Source organism: Argopecten irradians, chromosome 1, assembly GCF_041381155.1.
Source record: "Argopecten irradians isolate NY chromosome 1, Ai_NY, whole genome shotgun sequence".
NCBI classification, from domain to species: Eukaryota; Metazoa; Mollusca; class Bivalvia; order Pectinida; family Pectinidae; genus Argopecten; species Argopecten irradians.
The window spans coordinates 70,128,402-70,150,511 of NC_091134.1; the positions used below are offsets into that span (position 1 = coordinate 70,128,402).

Sequence of the window (22,110 nt, forward strand, 5' to 3'; positions counted from 1 at the left end):
AGTAATGTCTACTGCACCTCTTCATCCTTTTATTTATTCATGTAGCTGTAGTTTTACTCCCCTTCATCACCACTAGTCAATCTGTATATAGATCACAGTGTCACTGTCTGTAACATCTAACACATAGAATCGGACATCACAATTCCCTCTGCATCCAGAAATGTTTCCATATATTTTTTGAGGATTCTTTCCATCACCAATCATGATATCATTATTTTGTGTTAGATGTTACAGCCAGTGACATTGTTTTTGTGGCTGTTATTGCTATTCAGGTTTCTGATAGAAATTAAAAACCTTAGCTACTTCGGTTGTGGGTCAAAACCAGGATGTAAGCCAAATTTTTAATGTATTTTTTATCAAGGAGATTCTCCTTGTGAGACTGTGGGGCATAATTGTAAATAAACAAAAAACAATCATGTGAATGAAAAGTAAATAATATATTGCTCTATATATATCATTAAAGACTCAAGAATAAAAAATTGTCTTTGTCTTTCTTTCTCAGTGTGTGAACAAAATTAGTGTTCAGATTTAAAAATGTTAATATTGACTGTTCACATGAATGGACATTCTGAGGTGAAACACTGTTAAACCTTGTTAGACGTTGACATCTGTTCAAAGATGCATGGTTAAAGATGCTTTGGAAAATCCCTGGAGAGCTTCTTTACAATAACAGAACTGGTTATTGATATTGCTAGATTGTAAGACGTTTCTATATGAGACACAAGCTCCAAATCGCCTCTAACACAAGGAAGAATCACAATGTGCCAATTTTAGGAAGTATTTTTACCTCATAAAATAATGCAAGAAGAAAGGATGACTTTCCGTTTCCTGTGGAATGGTAGCACTTTCTAAGCTTCAAGTATAATAGATGTTTGGTGGTGGTGATGGGCAGAGATTTGGGTGTGTGTGCTGTCTAAAGAAAGAAGATCAAGAGTTACCCATTACAGCCATTGAGTTGATCACCGTCATCCCAAGATTATAGTTCCAGGATTAGGCTTTACATTGTAAACGTTTGGTGACTGGTTGTGTAGAGGTCATCTCCATTAGCACCCTTCTCGAAGAGGAATGCCTTTACAGAATGGTAGGATACCAGCAAATGTAATCCAGAAAACAGAATGTTAACAGATATGGTGTACTATAAAAATGTTTTGACAAAAAGCGAGAGTAACGGTGTTGATAGAGTCCTTCATTTGATTTTAATATTGAAGAAACCATAAAGATAAAGTTATTAGAGGCTCTAACTTTCGCTTTTTGTGACGTACTGAACCTATGCGATTTCTATCTAGAACAATCTGCTCCGCAATCTTGGAATGTCACTCATTCTGTCTCTGTTGAGGACGGTCGAGAAGCAGAATGATAATGGTACTAATTGAGTCAACATCTGGTAATGCTGATGAATAAACAACAACTCTTTATGCTCCATGTAGATGGATGTTTTATTTGTTTCACTACAGCTGCTGTAGAAAGCCGACTCGTCTAGTAAACAGACAACAGGATATATCACAGTCAGTAGACTACACAGAATAATATTGCATTACGTAAATCTCTCCTTATAAAACAGTCTAAAACGTCTAATACAACAGTGTTAAAGCCGGTACAGGGAAACATTTTGATTAGGGCATAACAGGATACTGTATCAACTATATGTATGAAAGCTAAAATGAATCTAATGGGTCATTGGTATTTTAAATGTTTTTCTAGATAACTAGGTTATTTTAGAAATACTCTCTTAAATGTTTTCTGCAGACACAAGAAAGCAAATATGCATTTCCAGTGTTAACAGAATTGTTCAGTTAAATCTTCCTATAAATTCTATTTAAACATGTAGGAAAAATTTCCTTCTTTTGTTACATGTAAAAATGAAAAATGTAAAAGCCATACAAATGATGAAAAACTAAAAAAAATGCTTTGACAATTTACCACTATACGGTCTCCTCTAGTAGTATTGAGTTCTAATCCAGATAAAATATTGGAATGGAAGATAGCCATGAGGGATGACCGTTATATCCCACATCTCTATCACACATAATTACCCTTCATTTCTAACCAAAACAAATGTCACATCTAGATGCAGTAGTAACAAAGAATGCAATAGAATTTAATAGAATTACTAAATATATCACAGATACACATGTACATAGATTTCATGAATTAGAAATATAGGGTATGAATGGACAAAATATATTCTAATGTGAAAAATTAATTAAAACAGCTTAAATATTGTTCTTTATGTAGATCTACTAATTTCATAAAATTTAATTGAAAAAAATGATTTAAAGGAAGATGAGACTCTCCTCACAATAAAAATAGTAAAATTAGATGTCCAAGTTAGATTACAACTTTTTCCTCTCTAACCTATCTTTCTTAACCTCTTATAAATGTCATGTATGTCTGAACGAATGTGGGTGTATGGAAACCTTTGAATGTATATAATAATTTAAGTAAACTCTTTGGTGTATGTGTGAGGGTGTGTGTTTGTGTGTGTAAAAGTATAAATGTGAATGTCATGTAAAATTGATACAAATGAAATACTTTTGTTTTTGTATTTATGATGTTAAATTAATTGTCTTTGTCTGTTTTGTCTGTAAAAATGAAAATGATTTCAAAAATAAAAAAAATTATAAAAAAAAAAAAAAAAAAAATTAGATGTCCACGAGCACATTCACACCACACAAGGAATCTTTATCATTAAGTGGGAGATCCTGTGTTCAATGTCTTTGTATACTGAGGAAACGGTACTACTTGGGGTGGGATTCAGAACTTTTTCCTTGAGAAGGGAGGAAACTCTAATTACAACTATGTAAAATTGTAGACATTTAATCATAAAACATATACTAAAACTGCTGTACAAATGTATATACCGTAAGTAGCCGACTTAGCATGTCATAACTTTGGTGTTTTATTTAGACATTTAAAAAAACTAATTAATCTACATGTAGTTCTAAATTTACATAATATATATATATAACACAACAAAGCATTAAATTACAAAAAAAAAATTAAATCATGAAATCGGTGCAAAGTTTTCCACTCACTAAATTCAGAATGGTTTATTTGGTAGATTTTTGAGCACAATAACTGCATGATATACAAAGAAAGACAGTAATAGAATCACAGGGGTCTGTAACAATTGAGAATTATACAATACTCTGTGACTTGGACGGACAGATACATCAATGATACAGCTGGAGAGTCCTACTAGGGTACAATGGTCCATCAATCTACAACCGGGCTATTGGTTCTAAAGGTTCAACAACTGTACTCCTACTACAATGCATTTATCACTTTTACGTTCTAATCATCACACAAATTTTAAATTTGTCATCAAAGTTTGATATTAACTGGTAGCTGACATTATCTCTGATCGACATACAAATAAGCAGACATACAGGTATTTAAAAGTCAATTAATATGAACATTTGATTATTTCATTTTAGAGCCATGTTCTGATATTTATATCTACTGCATTATAAATCTATTCATTTTCAAAGTTCACTGCAAAAATTGAGCCATAAAGAAAATACATATCACATGATCATATTAAATTTAATACCCCCAGAATACATGAATGTCAATACAATTTCTACCTTACATCGTAAAGAAAATTTAGGCTATCTAATAAACAAAAATTTCAGAAAAGATCAAGAAAAAATATCAACAACACAAAAGTGTTCCAGTAAACTACTTGGGCTAAACAGTTTGTATTAGACCATCTGTGATTATCTATAGGATAAATTATGAATCAATAACAACAAGAAACAAAACAAATAAACAGAAACAATGACACAATTTACAGCTAGGTTTTGCTGAGTTTAAGTTTTGGAAAATACTTTTTTGATAAAAAAAACTCCAGCAATAATCACCTCTCAAATATAACCTGATTTCTGAGTACAGGAGTATAACATAAATATTGGTTTAAAATTTGATGTAAAAACAGTTAATTACCCTGAGGTAGAATTATCAGCAATCTAACTCATATTAAGGCAATGTTCCAAGATCATACTTGGTAATTTAACAAACCAGTTGGCACTTTAATATTTAACATAAATCTACATGAACAGGAAGATATTTGAGAAAACAATATTTATAACTTACACAACAGTTTAACATATAACAATATGAATATTTCACCAAGGTTTTGACACACTATTCACCAACTGGTTGTTAGTTCTGATTTCATACGTTAGATAGTTCCGCAGCACTATCAGAGACATATCCTTTCTGGCACTATACATGTAATTCAGAAGTTCACATGGTACTGTTTCATCAAAATATTAGTACAGGTTAATAAATGGTGATTTTTTTTACCATTACAAATTAAAATTTTTGCTTAAATTTGAAATAAAAAGTAGCTTGAGAATATATAATCTGACCCTAAAACAGCAAACAATGGAATCAATTAACATTCAGGTCGTATTTGATTACAATTTTGTGTCTTCAGTAAAATGAATGTTGGAAACTGTAGAAACATCAATCACGATCCAAGCTCACGAAAATTAAGTCAACATCATCACAAAGTTACACCAAAAGATTGACCAATGATGATGATAGTGAACTGGTTATAGGACCCAACTGTATAAAACACTGGACCCAAAGTTGGTGACGTTTGAAGTTTCTCAGCTGAATTCTACTATGCACTAGATTATCTCCTAGTAAGATTTCTAGAGAGATCCCCTGGTAATTCACAATCAGAGAAGTGTGGTGATATTGATAATTACTGGTGATTTTTTATGGCTGGATTGACTGATAGATCTACATCCTAGGTACATCCTCCTAACAGTTCAGTAGAGTACTCATTAACGATTACCGACAGTTTAACCATTAAACATATACATAACAGACTTATAACAGAAAACTCACAGGTATTGTTTTCACAAGGAAGCAGATTGACTAGCAGTTATACAGAGATGGGTTTTTATGATGTATAAGATGGAATGATAAATAGCCTAACCGTCACCATCTAAACAGATTTCCTTCGCTTGAGAATTGAGCAAGCAGTTTCATTACTTCTGCTAAAAAGAATATTTAAAAATTAAAAATGACTAAAAAACAAAAAAAAATTGATATGAAGCTCAGGGGAAAACCTGGGAGCGATAGTTTGCTAAGTGTTGTTCGGAGACAGCTACACGCAAATCTTTTCTTCGTTGTCCTTCCTCCTCAAGATTCCTGAAGTGTTCGATTCTGTTCACCTTAGCGTTAAGGACCTGTGACTGATGCTGCCTGTTTTGAATTTCCTCAACTTCCATGCCTTGCTGATGCTGATCCCATCGTTTTTGGGAGTTAAGAACTCGTACTTGCTATAAAAACAGATAAAAACCATCTTTGAACAAGTGAACATGAGCTGTATTGTACTGAAATGTTTGTAAATGACTACTGCTCATCCCTAGCAACCTCGTTGTGCCTCTTACTAATTATATGTACATTGTATACATATGCACATGTAAGTATTGCTAGTACAATTTCATTGAAAAATGAAATGGCTTGTCTCAATCAAATTGTACCTGTAAATTCTGTTTTGTCTAATGTACCTGTCTTTGTTCTGTTTTGTCTGACATATCTGCATGTTCTGTTTTGTCTGATGTACCTGTCTATGTTCTGTTTTGTCTGACGTACCTGTATGTTCTGTTTTGTCTGACATACCTGTATGTTCTGTTTTGTCTGACATACCTGTATGTTCTGTTTTGTCTGACATACCTGTATGTTCTGTTTTGTCTGATGTACCTTTATGGTCTGTTTTGTCTGACATACCTTTATGGTCTGTTTTGTCTGACCTACCTATATGTTTTGTTTTGTCTGACATACCTTTATGGTCTGTTTTGTCTGATATACCTTTATGGTCTGTTTTGTCTGATGTACCTGTCTGTTCTGTTTTGTCCATTATACATGTATGTTCTGTTTTGTCTGACATACCTGTCTGTTCTGTTTTGTCTGACATACCTGTATGTTCTGTTTTGTCTGACATACCTGTATGTTCTGTTTTGTCTGACATACCTGTATGTTCTGCTTTGTCTGACATACCTGTATGTTCTGTTTTGTCTGTTTTGTCTGACATACCTGTATGATCTGTTTTGTCTGACATACCTGTATGTTCTGTTTTGTCTGACGTACCTGTCTGTTCTATTTTGTCTGGCATATATGTATGTTCTGTTTTGTCTGACATACCTGTCTGTTCTGTTTTGTCTGACTACCTGTATGTTCTGTTTTGTCTGACATACCTGTATGTTCTGTTTTGTCTGACATACCTGTTGTTCTGTTTTGTCTGACATACCTGTTGTTCTGTTTTGTCTGACATACCTGTATGTTCTGTTTTGTCTGACATACCTGTATGTTCTGTTTTGTCTGACATACCTGTATGTTCTGTTTTGTCTGACATACCTGTATGTTCTGTTTTGTCTGACATACCTGTATGTTCTGTTTTGTCTGACATACCTGTCTGTTCTATTTTGTCTGGCATATATGTATGTTCTGTTTTGTCTGACATACCTGTCTGTTCTGTTTTGTCTGACGTACCTGTCTTTGTTCTGTTTTGTCTGACATACCTGTATGTTCTGTTTTGTCTGACATACCTGTCTGTTCTGTTTTGTCTGACAAACCTGTCTGTTCTGTTTTGTCTGACATACCTGTATGTTCTGTTTTGTCTGACATACCTGTTGTTCTGTTTTGTCTGACATACCTGTCTGTTCTGTTTTGTCTGACATTTCCTGTTCTACGTGTTCTGTTTTGTCTGACATACTGTCTGTTCTGTTTTGTCTGACATACCTGTATGTTCTGTTTTGTCTGACATACCTGTATGTTCTGTTTTGTCTGACATACCTGTTGTTCTGTTTTGTCTGACATACTGTTGTTCTGTTTTGTCTGACATACCTGTTGTTCTGTTTTGTCTGACATACCTGTCTGTTCTGTTTTGTCTGACTACCTGTCTGTTCTGTTTTGTCTGACATACCTGTCTGTTCTGTTTTGTCTGACATACCTGTCTGTTCTGTTTTGTCTGACATACCTGTCTGTTCTGTTTTGTCTGACATACCTGTATGTTCTGTTTTGTCTGACATACCTGTATGTTCTGTTTTGTCTGACATACCTGTCTGTTCTGTTTTGTCTGACATACCTGTCTGTTCTGTTTTGTCTGACATACCTGTATGTTCTGTTTTGTCTGACATACCTGTCTGTTCTGTTTTGTCTGACATACCTGTATGTTCTGTTTTGTCTGACATACCTGTATGTTCTGTTTTGTCTGACATACCTGTATGTTCTGTTTTGTCTGACATACCTGTATGTTCTGTTTTGTCTGACATACCTGTATGTTCTGTTTTGTCTGACATACCTGTATGTTCTGTTTTGTCTGACATACCTGTATGTTCTGTTTTGTCTGACGTACCTGTATGTTCTGTTTTGTCTGACATACCTGTATGTTCTGTTTTGTCTGATGTACCTTTATGTTCTGTTTTGTCTGACATACCTGTATGATCTGTTTTGTCTGACATACCTGTATGTTCTGTTTTGTCTGACGTACCTGTCTTTGTTCTGTTTTGTCTGACATACCTGTCTTTGCTCTGATATAGCTAAGGCCTCCTGCTCTCTCTTCACATGTTCTGTTTCTCTCTTTTCTCGTCTTTCTCTCATTGCTGCTATTCGTTTAATTCGTAGTTCTTCCTGCTGTTTCTTTACTTCCTCTCGTTTTGACCTAAGTTCTGCACTGATCTGTTTTTTAGCTTCTCTTGACTGCTGAACCATCCTCTCCTCGTTGATTTGACGTTGGCGATCATGTTCCAGTTGAGCGACGATACGCTTCCGATGGTTGTCCTGCATTAGTTCTTTCATCCGGTCTTGTTGGTAAAGTCGCTGGTTCCAGTCAACCTGACGTTGAACCACTTTCTTCCTCCTGGAAGTAAAAATAGTTAGGTTATAAAGCTATTTAGTATTTACTAGTATTTGAATTTCATAGGAAACTCAAGTGATCCAGATAAAGGACCTTTTCGTTCCAAAATTGAAAATTCCATGCTTTGGTGAGTACACACTGTAAAGTATGAAAAACAAACAGACACAGTATTTACTGACCTGAAATCCCTTCTGGCTGCCTCCTTTGTATCGGCAGACATGGTGCGGGTAACCTGAGGCTGGGAAGGTCGATGGGGAGGGAACATCCCATTCTGGAACTTGGGTTTCAATAGGGTCTCCACACAGGATGTGTGGCTGTGTTTTGCATATGGATCAACATACTTGAATGCAGAATTGGTCCATTCAACTGTAAGAAACATCAAATTAAAATATGTGTCATGAATATCAAAAATTAGCTTTCATACAGTTCTAGGACCAATTTCTATTTCAATTAACAAGTGGCTGTTATTCACTGTAAGGATGCTGAGTTGGGCCTTTTTGACATTCTGATTCCCTGAAACAACCACAGTTAATATCCCTACTACACTTCATTTCATATTGCTTTTCAAGGGGAGATCACTCTTACACACTATTTAATATGTATCTGTAGCTTATATTTTCACATACCACTATACGATGGTGTTCGACTGTGGTCTTTGGCCTCTAAGGGAGCTTGAAGGGCTGTTTCCCTAAAAGGTCCAGGCCTGTTAGGGCTGATCATCTCTGGGGCACAATCACTGCCCCAGTACTTTATCCATGGGGCCTTGTTCTGGCTCCTCTTTGCTGATCCTGGACGGCGATATAATACATTGAAATCCCTTGCAGGTGATCTGTTTCTTCTAGGTGGGGACAAAGATCTTTGGCGTGGAGAATGGGAGCTCCGCGTCGGAGATTGTCTTCGACATCTTGGACGGCCTGAGTGAACATTTTCAGTATATCTTTTATCTTCACCGCCGAAGAATTTGTAATCAAAACTTTCTTTTGGCATGGGAGGGGTTTCTACAAATAGAATTTTTTAATACAGAAATATGAAAAAACAGGTTGGAATTGAAACTGAAATTGTGTTTACCAGACAATATAAATTTAAGACTTTGATGGGTATAAAGAAAGATTTGTCCATCACCTGTTTGTCTTTCCTCCGTCTGTTGATCTGTGATCGCCTCCTCAGCTGACTTGTCGAGATCCTCCACTAAGACATCTTCTTTAAAGGAAACAGACTTCCTCAGTAAGTTCTCCTCTTGTTTCTCCCTCTTCCTCAGTAACCGTTCTCTTTCTATCTGTCTTTCATATTCCAATTGATCTGCCTCCATCTGTTGTCTTAATTGTAAATCTTTTTCTTCTTGTCGCATTTTCTCCTTCTGTCGTTCCCTTTCCAGCTCTTGCTCCAGTAGTTGAATTCTTTGTGCGAGTTCTTCCTCTGTTCGTTCCTTTTCCTGTGCCATGATCAGTACCTTTTCACTTTCTTCCATCAGTTGTTTCTCGTCCTTTGAAACCTTCTCTTCCTCGTCTGTAGATTTTTCCTCTCGAGCAGCCTTCTCCTCGTTCTGTTTGTCTGATATACTTAACTGATGTTCCATGAGTTGTGTTGTGATTTTTTCGTTCAGCTGACCCCGCGTCAGGTCTGTACCTACAACACAAACAATGTATACCATACTTACTGTTGGTAAAAGTTATTTTAATTGTTATTCTGAAATTATAACAGCTATTCTATTTTACTTGATATGAAGTTATTTTTTCAGAACCGATTCTATAAATGTAAATAATGAATGCTTTATCAGCTTAAAGTAATTGCTATTCTTCAATAATTCAAATTTTACACGAACTAAGATGTAGATTTTGTTACAATATTACATGTACATTCATTTTTTAAAGTTTTTTCCAGAATTTGAATTTCTTCCAATATTTTTTCTAAAAATAACTAGTGACTGCTGAGCCTCAAAATAACTTTTAGACCATTGGACGACAACACGTTAGGCTACCTGGCTAGACTCTGTTAGGTTGATCTTTACCTGGTACCAGTTGGTTCATATCGTCACTATTGACGGCGGCCTTGACACTGGTCTGCCTCTGTTTGAGCTGTACAGGGTAGCCTGGAGTGTAGGGATACTGCCATGATACCGTCCCCAAAGTACTGTTCACGTCAAACGTCACAGGGTGAGGCTGTTCATATACCCGTGGCTCAGCATGCGGACCAGACGTAGGGTAGCCCGGGAGGTTCTCCAGTGGGTAGTGGGGGTTAGTCTGTAGGGTCTCCCTAGCCTCTCGCGGCATCTTCAGTTCCAGAACGAGGCGTTCATACACATCCTCTGGGACCCACAGGGCAGTGTCAGAGGACACGCGCTCTGTCTTGCCATTAGAGAAAGTGACAGTAATTTGTTGGTCCTGAGGGCCTGTAATGTACAACAAACCAAACATCTAATATCATAATCACTCAAATAATGATTCAAGTACATCTTATATCATAATCACTGATTCAAGTACATCTTATATCATAATCACTGATTCAAGTACATCTAATATCATAATCACTGATTCAAGTACATCTAATATCATAATCACTGATTCAAGTACATCTTATATCATAATCACTGATTCAAGTACATCTTATATCATAATCACTGATTCAAGTACATCTTATATCATAATCACTGATTCAAGTACATCTAATATCATAATCACTGATTCAAGTACATCTAATATCATAATCGAAGATTCAAGTACATGTACATCTTATATCATAATCACTGATTCAAGTACATCTAATATCATAATCACTGATTCAAGTACATCTAATATCATAATCACTGATTCAAGTACATGTACATCTAATATCATAATCACTGATTCAAGTATATCTAATATCATAATCACTGATTCAAGTACACCTAATATCATGTCAATGATTCAAGTACATCTCATATCATTATCACTGATTCAAGTACATCTAATATCATAATCAATGATTCAAGTACATCTAATATCATAATCACTGATTCAAGTACATCTAATATCATGTCAATGATTCAAGTACATCTAATATCATAATCACTGATTCAAGTACATCTAATATCATAATCAATGATTCAAGTACATCTAATATCATAATCAATGATTCAAGTACATCTTATATCATAATCACTGATTCAAGTACATCTAATATCATAATCAAAGATTCAAGTACATGTACATCTTATATCATCATCACTGATTCAAGTACATCTTATATCATAATCATTGATTCAAGTACATCTTATATCATAATCACTGATTCAAGTACATCTTATATCATTATCACTGATTTAAGTACATCTAATATCATAATCAATGATTCAAGTACATCTTATATCATAATCACTGATTCAAGTACATCTAATATCATAATCACTGATTCAAGTACCTCTAATGTCATAATCACTGATTCATGTAAGTAAATCTAATATCGTAATCATTGATTCATGTAAGCACATCTGATATCACAATCACCGATTCAGTTACCATTAATTCCATAAGATTGAAGACCAAAATTTTTTGTAGGTATGTAACTTGCATTACATTGATATGCTTTGTTGTATTGTAGCATCACATCTTTATATCATGTTATATTGCTGACCAGTAGATGACGAGATGACATAACGACTTAGGGGCTGATGGATCCCTGGGGGTCCTGATGGGTCACCATTTTTCAATTCTCAAATACAATTGTAGTTATGTAATCAACAAGAAACCATTCAATAAAATCATGGTTATGATAAAAATGTTAATCATTTTTGCTTTCACTGACATCTTATTATCGGTATTACTGATCAGGTTTAAATTCTATAATCGTTTTTACAGGGGAGTTTGTAAACTAAACCAAACTTCAACCATTTTGCTTCAAAAAGCTGTGTATACATGTAAATCAAAGATAGACTTACAGTGCAGCAATTAAACAAGAGTGAGTGTTATACACCTGTGGGAGGGGGCTTAATACTGAACATGGTCATATTATCAGATAGTTCTGATAGGATAATCTCATAATCAACCTAAAGTAAACAAAATAATAAAGAGCAAAAGGAAAAGTGATTACATATCTACTGTTGCAAAGAACTATTTATTCTCAAGTACATTTAAACTTGTGAAATTTTAATTTTAGACTTGCCCCATATAATTGGAATAAGAAATAGCCTATTCACTCAGAAAGGTAAATATGATGTGAAAGATTCACAGAACAAATTGAAGTACCGAATAGATGTTTAAAGTTCCTGTCATATGCCATTTAAACTAGCACCGTAAAAATTCTTTGGCCCTTCTGAAAGTGATTTAAAGTACAGAATGATTTCGACATGACTTGCTGTTGTTCCAAATATATAACTGAGAACAAAAAAGACGACTGATATTGATATGTTTGCCCTGACTGGTTTGTAGGAGTAAATCGTGAAGTTTGTTGACATTAATAAACACCCCGTCGGGAACCATGGACACGAGATACATGTAGGGCTAGGAAATCAATGGGATCAATATTTCTATGTCCTTATATATTATTTAGAGCTATCTCTTGACTGAAAAGAGAAAAAGGATATATAATGTATGGTATGTACCAATAGCCCTCAGATGTAGGCTAAATATATCCCATATTTAAAGAGTACATTTTGTACATAATTAATGATATAAAGAATCTACATTTTATTTTTATCTTTATCATTCATATTCCTTTTTATAAAATCCCTAATTTCATTTATCATTTTGATTGAACATATTTAATGGTTACTTATCATTCTTATACAAATGTATCTTCTTGATTTATTTAATGTTTGTTTGTATGGTTATACATGACTTCTTTCTAATTTTTTCTTCTTCTTTAAAGCAAAAGCAAAATTACATAGTTTATTGTATCTTATTAAACAAGAGGGCCAAGAGACCTTGACGGTCACCTGAGTGCTGCATTGCAAAGTTGGTTCAAATCTATAAAAATTATTTACGAATTAAAATAAACTTTAAAGTTGAACTTTTGTATTAGAATTTTGATTTTTTGTTTTTCATTCTGATAGTTAGTGTATTATGTTACCAAACCTTATGCTTAAAATTCCAATTTGCTTTGCTAACGTTAAACAACAAAACCAAACTAGAAGTCAGTCAGTGTCAGTGATTTTATAAATTTCACTTTTTAATCTATGGAGATTATTTGGTTCCATCAAACCTGTGAATTCAGAAGAAGATTTTTGAAATTTTAGCCATTTTGACCCATGTTGGTCCCGCCTCTCTGGTCCCTAGGGGTCAGCCAGGACCAATATGGATATGGTGTTAAAATGCTATTTCAGGCTAATAATTCTAACCCAGTTTGACTCATTTCCTATTAAAACTAAGCAAAAAATGTTCATAAATGTGTTTTTCCTATATAGACTATAGTAAATTTGACGCCCTCCCCAGGGGAAAATCTGAGATCCCAGGAAGATGAAATTCACAATTTTTGTAAAGGGGTTTAAGACCTTCCAATCTATGAAGAGTATTTGGTTCCATCAAATCTGTGAAATCAGAGGAAGATTTTTGAAGTTTTAGCCTATTTGACCATTTTGGCCCCGCCCCTAAGGCCCCTGGGGATCGGCCATGACCAATATGGATATGACGATAAAATGCTATCTCAGGCTAATAATTCTAACACAGTTTGACTAATTTCCTATGAAAAATAAGCAGATAACATTCATAAATGTGTTTTTTCCTACATAAACTATAGTAAACTTGACCCCCTCCCCAGGGGAAACATGAGACCCCAGGGTCATATAATTCACATTTTTTGTAAAGGACCTTAAGACCTTTCCATCTATGAAGAGTATTTGATTCTACCAGTTCCAGAATTTCAGAAGAAGATTTTTGAAGTTTTAGCTTATTTGACCCCTTTTGGCCCCACCCCTAAGGCCCCTGGGAGTCAGTCATGGAAAATTTGTTAATAGGATTCAATGGCCATTTCATAGGGATGATTCTGACAACATTTGACTCATTTCCTTTTACAAATGACCAAATAATGCTCAAAAATGTGTTTTCCCTATATAAACTATAGTAAACTTAACCCCTCCCCAAGGGGAAACCTGAGACCCCAGGGTCATATAATTCACAATTTTGTAAAGGACCTTTAGACCTTTCTACCTGTGAAGAGTATTTGATTCCATCACATCTGTGAGTGAAGAAGAAGATTTTTGAAATTATAGTCAATTTTACCACTTTTGGACCCTCCCACAGCCCTCAGGGGGGTGGGGACCATATAATTCACAATTTGATTGGCCTTATGCCTCAGAAGGTTTGTGCAAAATTTCATTGAATTTGCTTCAGCGGTTTTTGAGAAGAAGTCGAAAATGTAAATTGTTTACGGACATACAACCGACGACGCACGACGACGGACAAAAGGCGATTAGAATAGGTCACCTGAAACTTCGTCTCAGGTGACCTAAAAACACAAGACTCTATTAGGTACTGTACATAGTAACAACTGCTTATTATTTATATTAATGCCATGTAAGATATTGCATGTGTAACTTTCATCGACATTTCGACAGGAAGGTAAAATATTAAGTTAGATTACCTTGATACAATATACACATTGTACACTATCAGGTAATAAAAATCTTAACATTCAAGTCCCTGATTATCATAGCAATAAAAAGCTTCAGGTGTTTAAACTTTGAATTCAATAAATTTACATTTGTATTGGTAGACTAATAGGCATATCCCTATATCACAAAGGCAATCACTGTGCTGTTTTTACCAAGTCATTTATCATTTCAAATTAAAATTTTCATCTGCGACACAGCTAATTCTAAGTTCCTAAACTTACTAGACACGGGCATTTACTTTTGATGAAGTATATTTCTTTCTTTCTGGTAATGAAAATCATGTGCAAAGTGATTATAAACATGAACAGTTGGAAACCATTATAAATTTCTTACATTTAAAGTATCACAATATTAGGTGTACCGGTAATATGTCACTAGCATTCCACTAAATTGGTACAGAAAAATTCTGTATAGGTACCGATAAAAGTCAGATAGAGAAACATAGATGTACAATAAAACATACATAACTAGATATTATACCATATTATATGCGAACAAAATAATCCTATAAAATCCACATACCCTCAGAGCAACGTTTCTCATGTCCCTCTATGACGATTCCAGGCCCATATCTCTCTCCCTCTGGCTCCCACGGGGCCAGCACTTTGTCAGAGGTGAGGATGGTGTGACGTTTAGCATCCTCGTAATCCACTAAGTCATAAACAAATGTATCCTGATACGTAGTTTCCTTATATTTACCGTGTTTACAGGGACCAAACGCCACCAGAAATTTATCAGCCAAAATCTGAAGCAAATAAACACCTAGTGGTTATTCTACAAAACTATATTTTGAAAACCCCATGTTCCCATGATATGTTTCCATGCCTTTTGAGGGTTATACTGTACATCAGTCAAATGATCTTATCGTGTATTCTGGAAATCCTTGATCATTATTTCCTAACACAGATAACCCATTCTTCAAAATAATTAAGCCCAAGAAGGTTATTTTGGGGTATTGAGCTTATCATAGAGAGGGGGTTATTTGTGGATATAGGGCTAATAACCATCTCTCCATAATAAGCTCTATACCCACAAATAATCTCTTCTCTATATAAAGCTATAGACCCACAAATAAGCTCTTCCCTATAAAAAATTATATACATGTACCAACAAATAAGCCCTTCTCTATATAAAGCCATATACACACAAATAAACACCTCTCCATAATAAACTGTATACACACAAATAAACACCTCTCCATAATAAACTGTATACCCACAAATAAACACCTCTCCATAATAAACTGTATACCCACAAATAAACACCTCTCCATAATAAACTGTATACCCACAAATAAACACCTCTCCATAATAAACTGTATACCCACAAATAAACACCTCTCCATAATAAACTGTATATCCACAAATAAACACCTCTCCATAATAAACTGTATACCCACAAATAAACACCTCTCCATAATAAACTGATAATAAACTGTATACCCACAAATAATCTCCTCTCTATATAATAAGCTATATACCAACAAATAAACACCTCTCCATAATAAACTGTATACCCACAAATAAACACCTCTCCATAATAAACTGCATACCCACAAATAAACACCTCTCCATAATAAACTGTATACCCACAAATAAACACCTCTCCATAATAAACTGTATACCCACAAATAATCTCCTCTCTATATAATAAGCTATATACCCACAAATAAACACCTCTCCATAATAAACTGTTTACCCACAAATAAACACCTCTTCATAATAAACTGTATACCCACAAATAAACACCTCTCCATAATAAACTGTATACCCACAAATAAACACCTCTCCATAATAAACTGATAATAAACTGTATACCCACAAATAATCTCCTCTCTATATAATAAGCTATATACAAACAAATAAACACCTCTCCATAATAAACTGTATACCCACAAATAAACACCTTTCCATAATAAACTGCATACCCACAAATAAACACCTCTCCATAATAAACTGTATACCCACAAATAAACACCTCTCCATAATAAACTGTATACCCACAAATAAACACCTCTTCATAATAAACTGTATACCCACAAATAAACACCTCTCCATAATAAACTGTATACCCACAAATAATCTCCTCTCTATATAATAAGCTATATACCCACAAATAAACACCTCTCCATAATAAACTGTATACCCACAAATAAACACCTCTTCATAATAAACTGTATACCCACAAATAAACACCTCTCCATAATAAACTGTATACCCACAAATAAACACCTCTCCATAATAAACTGTATACCCACAAATAAACACCTCTCCATAATAAACTGTATATCCACAAATAAACACCTCTCCATAATAAACTGTATACCCACAAATAAACACCTCTTCATAATAAACTGTATACCCACAAATAATCTCCTCTCTATATAATAAGCTATATACCCACAAATAAACACCTCTCCATAATAAACTGTATACCCACAAATAAACACCTCTCCATAATAAACTGTTTACCCACAAATAAACACCTCTCCATAATAAACTGTATATCCACAAATAAACACCTCTCCATAATAAACTGTATACCCAGAAATAATCTCCTCTCTATAGAATAAGCTATATACCCACAAATAACAATCTCTCCGCAATAAGCTATATATCCACAAATAACCTCATCTATATAATAAGCTCTATACCCACAAATACACTCCTCTTTATATATAAGCTACCCACAACTAACCATTTCTCCACAATAAGCTCTATACCCACAAATAAACCCTTTCCACCATATCCCCATAAAAAGATACTGACTATCCACATATAAGTCAATAGATTACATACACATTTTAAACAATCTATGAAACTACACTGTATATCCACAATCTGTATGCATATCTATGCATGTTTCCAAAATACACTGATCCGCAAGCAACTCAATGTACTATGTGTTGACTACATTACAAAAAGCTTTTCTAATCAGTGACAGACATAGATAAAATCAATATCTCTCATCATTCAATTACATATCATTATACAAATGAATGTCATTGATATCTTATGCTAGTAAATAATACAATAGTTTTAGGGAATATATGTACATGTATAAATTGCATGGTAAGTAAAAATAATCATAATTTAGTCTCACAAGGAGAAATTTATCTATAATTTTGGAATTAAAAGGCATTTGTACGATATTAAAACATAATTTCTATATAACTTTATTGGGATAGACTGCTATCGGTTTACTGACATCTATAAAGTTTAACATGGAACAATTAATGAAACAATTATCTGTGTCCATGATGTACATAATTACTGTGTGGATATAGTTAGAATTTCATATCTGTATGTACTACGTAATTACACAGAAGCAACATCACCATCGCTATGGTAACCAGATATTGTTGTCTGGATAGCATTGTTCTATTACTGGTACAGTTGTCATGGGCTGACATAGATTATATATACATATTGACAATTGCTTCAAAAACAAGGTACATAATTAGATATTATCAATGTCTTTCATTCCACACTAATGTACTATTACTAATGCTAACAAGGTAAAGTCATGTAGATAGTTAACTGGTCACACAATAAAAATGATGCTATATAATTCATCAAAGTATTACTTGCTTATCTAAGCATAAACAATGTTAATTACGCATGATGATGAGTTTGCAAAGTTTAGATACCTGCTTACATTTAATTGTCATCATTTTGATAATCCAAAGAAGTTGAATTAACACAATCATGAACTTCTGCATAAATTTAAACACTAAAATGAGATCCTTGTTACTAGTAACAGTCACTGCCATGTGCATCACAGATTTAATGTCCAATTTTACATAAGATACATCAATCATAATATCTGATGTGTAGTACTAGAGAAAAACAAATACACAAACTCAGACTTAACAATCAGATACTTTATCATGCAGCTCGTTTATCTTTTGTTTTTAGAAAATGTTGAAGCACAGAAACTTATAGCAAAACCATGACTGTTACAGATGACCAACAGAGCAGGTAGAATATGCCTCCACACCTGCATGGCTAGTTGTTTAGTTTTTAAGATAAAATATATAAGATAATTATACATGTGTATATATATATACATATTCTATACCATACAGTGTTTAGATTTTACATACCTGACTTTTGACTGTTCCAAGGTAGAAATATCCATCATCAATGCGTCGTGCCAGAACCTTCTTTCCAATGACAAGCGCCCCAGCAGCTGGCGAAACACCACAATTCTCTATGTGATCTAACATTGTCTCCTGTGACTTTAACCATCCCTTTGCGGGACGATATCGACTCCATCCATTAGGAAAGTAATAACGATATGGCTGCATGAACCAGCTGCCCCAGGCTGGGTGTACAAAGGGTTGGTAGGGGTGCATTGGGTACTGGTTAAAGAAGGAAACACGTGGGGTCAGGGCGAGGGACTCTTCTGGGTCGACTTTTAGAGTTGTAGCAACTGAACACTGTTTCGCATGGTTATGAATTGTTCCATTCAAGGTCCTGATGATACGTTCATGAGCATGATCCGCTCTATATATTGGAGTGATCCGTTCTACACAGCCGTGCTGTGTTAACGTGACGATATGGAAAGATCCGTACGACTCTACTGACAAATCTTCCAAAAACTCTATGGCGGCTGTATCCATGGCCTCTTCTGTACACAGATAGATACAGTGGATGGGGCGTCCCCTCACAGCGTTCGTCACTTGGTCCAAGATATCCACAGGATGTTGGTCTGGAAGTCCGTCAGTTACAAGGTAGACAGCATCACACCCTCTATCCTCCAGCCCTGTCAGCAATGCATCCAGGGTATTCGTGCCAGTTTTTGCACTAAGTCTTTTAACCCATTCTGCAGCAACCTCCACAGTTTCAGCACTACACTTCACCATCTTATCTGCCCACTGTGTCACCTCAGAATTAAACTCAATTATATTAAATGAAGTTGGCTGACTTTTCTGTGCATGCTTTAGTAAGGTTTCCACCAAGTGTTCTTTGACCACATCCAGACCTTTAAACATGCTGCCAGATGTATCCACACAGAACGTTACATTCTTCTCAAAAGTTTCCCCAAAGATTGTGGGGATTCCTTTTATTTTTAATGCCATTTTGCCTGTTATATTCAGCTGGATTTACCCTAAATCTGAAAAATATAAACAATTGAAAAGAAGTTTAGCTTCATATTCATACATAGCTGAAGTGAGCAATGTTTGTGTTTAAAACTTATCGATATTCCCATATTGATCATAATTACTTTAATTGGACTTACTGTATTTGCCGTAATTAGCGCCCAGGGCACTTAAATAATTGTAACAAAGGGGGACACTTATTAGTGAACCAAAATGTAAGTTGTGGGAAAATATTGCAGCCATGATTTAAATTTTTCTGTACTTATGATACATTAATCTGTTACAGTAAACATGCATATATGCCTTTTATCGTTAAAGACCCATTATTGTCATGATTTACATGTAAAAAATTCACAACTTCATGTAATATGGGATACAACGCTAATGTTAGAGGCATTACATGTTGTAAAACATTGTTAAATCCATGGAATTGGTGTGTTTGTACAACTTCAACTTTTCTCCAAAAAATGGGAAGGGCACTTATAGGGGGAGGAGCATTATATTTGATATAAGTATGACACATCTCATCAACTGACTCAAGAAATATCTACAAATCTTGGCTACTAACATGACCTACAGTTACAACTTTCACATACATAGTTCTTGAATATGAGCACATCAAATTGTTTTGCTGTGGTCAGCATTATAGTGTTAGCTCAGCAGTCAATGTATAAAAAACATGCAGATCAGTTTCACAGAAATTGTTTAAAATATATACTTTTATAATATACTGTATGGTTTGAACTTCTCCAGACATGACAGTGATGATAGTGTTAAGTCTTATTGGAGCAGTGTAGGGTTTAATTAGGTTCATTATTGTCAAACATGAGACCAAGAAAATTGTATTATGCATATGCTGTCGTATTTAAAAGGACACCCGCACTGCATGTAAAAAAATGATTTGAAAGTCCTAAATTTTTCTTTGTGATTATATCATATTTCAATATTTGAATAGATATTTCTAGGTATACATGTATTTAGGGGTCAGGCATTCAAACAACATTGTATTTATCTGATCTTATAAGCCGACGCAAACGTTTCAAATTAAAACCAAACTATTAATTTTCATTCGATCACATTATCATTTACCATAGTAAGTTTTATGCTGAAAAAGGGAAGCTTTACCTTTAATGTCGGTGCATTTACATCGTGTAAGAAGACACCATATTTATCAGTGACACCGTTTACAGCAGAGAACAAGCACCTGTTATGTAGTTGTCAAGGAAGTCTCATCGAGAGCTAGGAGTTATGATATTAGTTTCGTATAATTATTTCTAAATGACACATTCAATTACTTTTGCTAAATGTGTACCTTTTCATATAATATCTGACTGTATCGATAAGGTTCTTGATATTAGGAAACCTTAATAAACAACATCGTTTAGCATCGTACGAAACTGCGCTACATATTTGTCCTTGACAAAATGGCGTCGTCCGCCGCAAAGGGTATGGCTTCAGTAACGAAATCGGCGTTTACTATGGCCAATGCCACCAAATTGTAAGTGGACAATGTGATTTTTGTAAAGCATTGTGGTTTTGCGTTATGAAATAGGTAGATATATGCCGTCATCGTTACAATTTATGAATTAACTTGAGATGTGGTCGAGCTAGAAATAGAAATTACAGTGACATGAGCTGTAAATAATGCCTTTCTTTGTATAGTTAAATAACCTTGATGTCCATATACATCAGCCATGTGGATGGTTCTCCTAATAGAGCAGGAATCTACTACTACTACTAGTGACATTCGATGCCTAGTTTCATACAGTAGCAAAATTGAATGTGCCATCATATAATATGACTGAAGGCAAGGCCTTAAACAGGTTGGGCACAACCCTGCATATGGGTAACAGTTACCTGTTTGAGTAATCAATAAGTTACCCAAATGAGGAATTTTGTTCAAGAAAAATGCATGAAGTTGTTTTAAACTTTTATATCAAAAAAGGGCGTAATAATTTTGACATATGGCACCAATACTAACATAACATAGTACTTTATTAATCAAAATGGGACAAATTTCATTGTCTCAATTTTGGTAAAAGTCACAAAATAAACCACCTCCATTGCTTACTATGGTGCCAAAAATAGAACACAGGTTAAACTCAATCAACGATGACATTTGCACTGAATTTCCCTGATAGCTATACACTAAAGTCAATGAGAGCACCTAAATTTTCATCTTACAACAAAGTTAGACAACAGAATTTGATATTTCACCCACAGAAACATAAAGTCTTTGACCAGTTGTAAGGCATTCTAAAAATTATGACGCCCTTTTTCGATAATAATTTTTAAAACAACATTATGCGTTTGCTTTTCACATAATTAGTCAATTGGGTAACTTATTGATTACTGCAAACAGGTAACTGTTACTCAAATGGGTAACTGTATACCCATATGCAGGGTTGTGCCCAACCTGTTAAAGGGCGCAGCCAGATGTTTTAATATGAATCCTGTACGGCAAAGGAAGAGCGAAGCTCTACTTGTTTATTTTATTTTCTAGTTCATGTAGAAGACATCATTTAGAAATAAAAGGACACACTTTAA

At 34.6% G+C, this 22,110-nt stretch overlaps 1 protein-coding gene across 1 annotated transcript; it reads right to left on the reverse strand.

Annotated features, from left to right (window-relative positions):
• Window positions 1-1,689: 1,689 nt before the first annotated feature.
• LOC138306944 (uncharacterized) lies at window positions 1,690-20,798 on the reverse strand. Its single transcript, XM_069247533.1, has 9 exons — window positions 20,689-20,798; window positions 18,565-19,577; window positions 14,982-15,204; window positions 9,885-10,265; window positions 8,999-9,502; window positions 8,503-8,874; window positions 8,056-8,242; window positions 7,540-7,879; window positions 1,690-5,297 (listed from the first exon to the last, which is right to left on the reverse strand). The coding sequence occupies exons 2-9, from the start codon at window positions 19,540-19,542 to the stop codon at window positions 5,073-5,075; spliced, it is 3,210 nt and encodes a 1,069-aa protein (XP_069103634.1). The 5' UTR covers window positions 19,543-19,577; window positions 20,689-20,798; the 3' UTR covers window positions 1,690-5,072.
• Window positions 20,799-22,110: the final 1,312 nt, after the last annotated feature.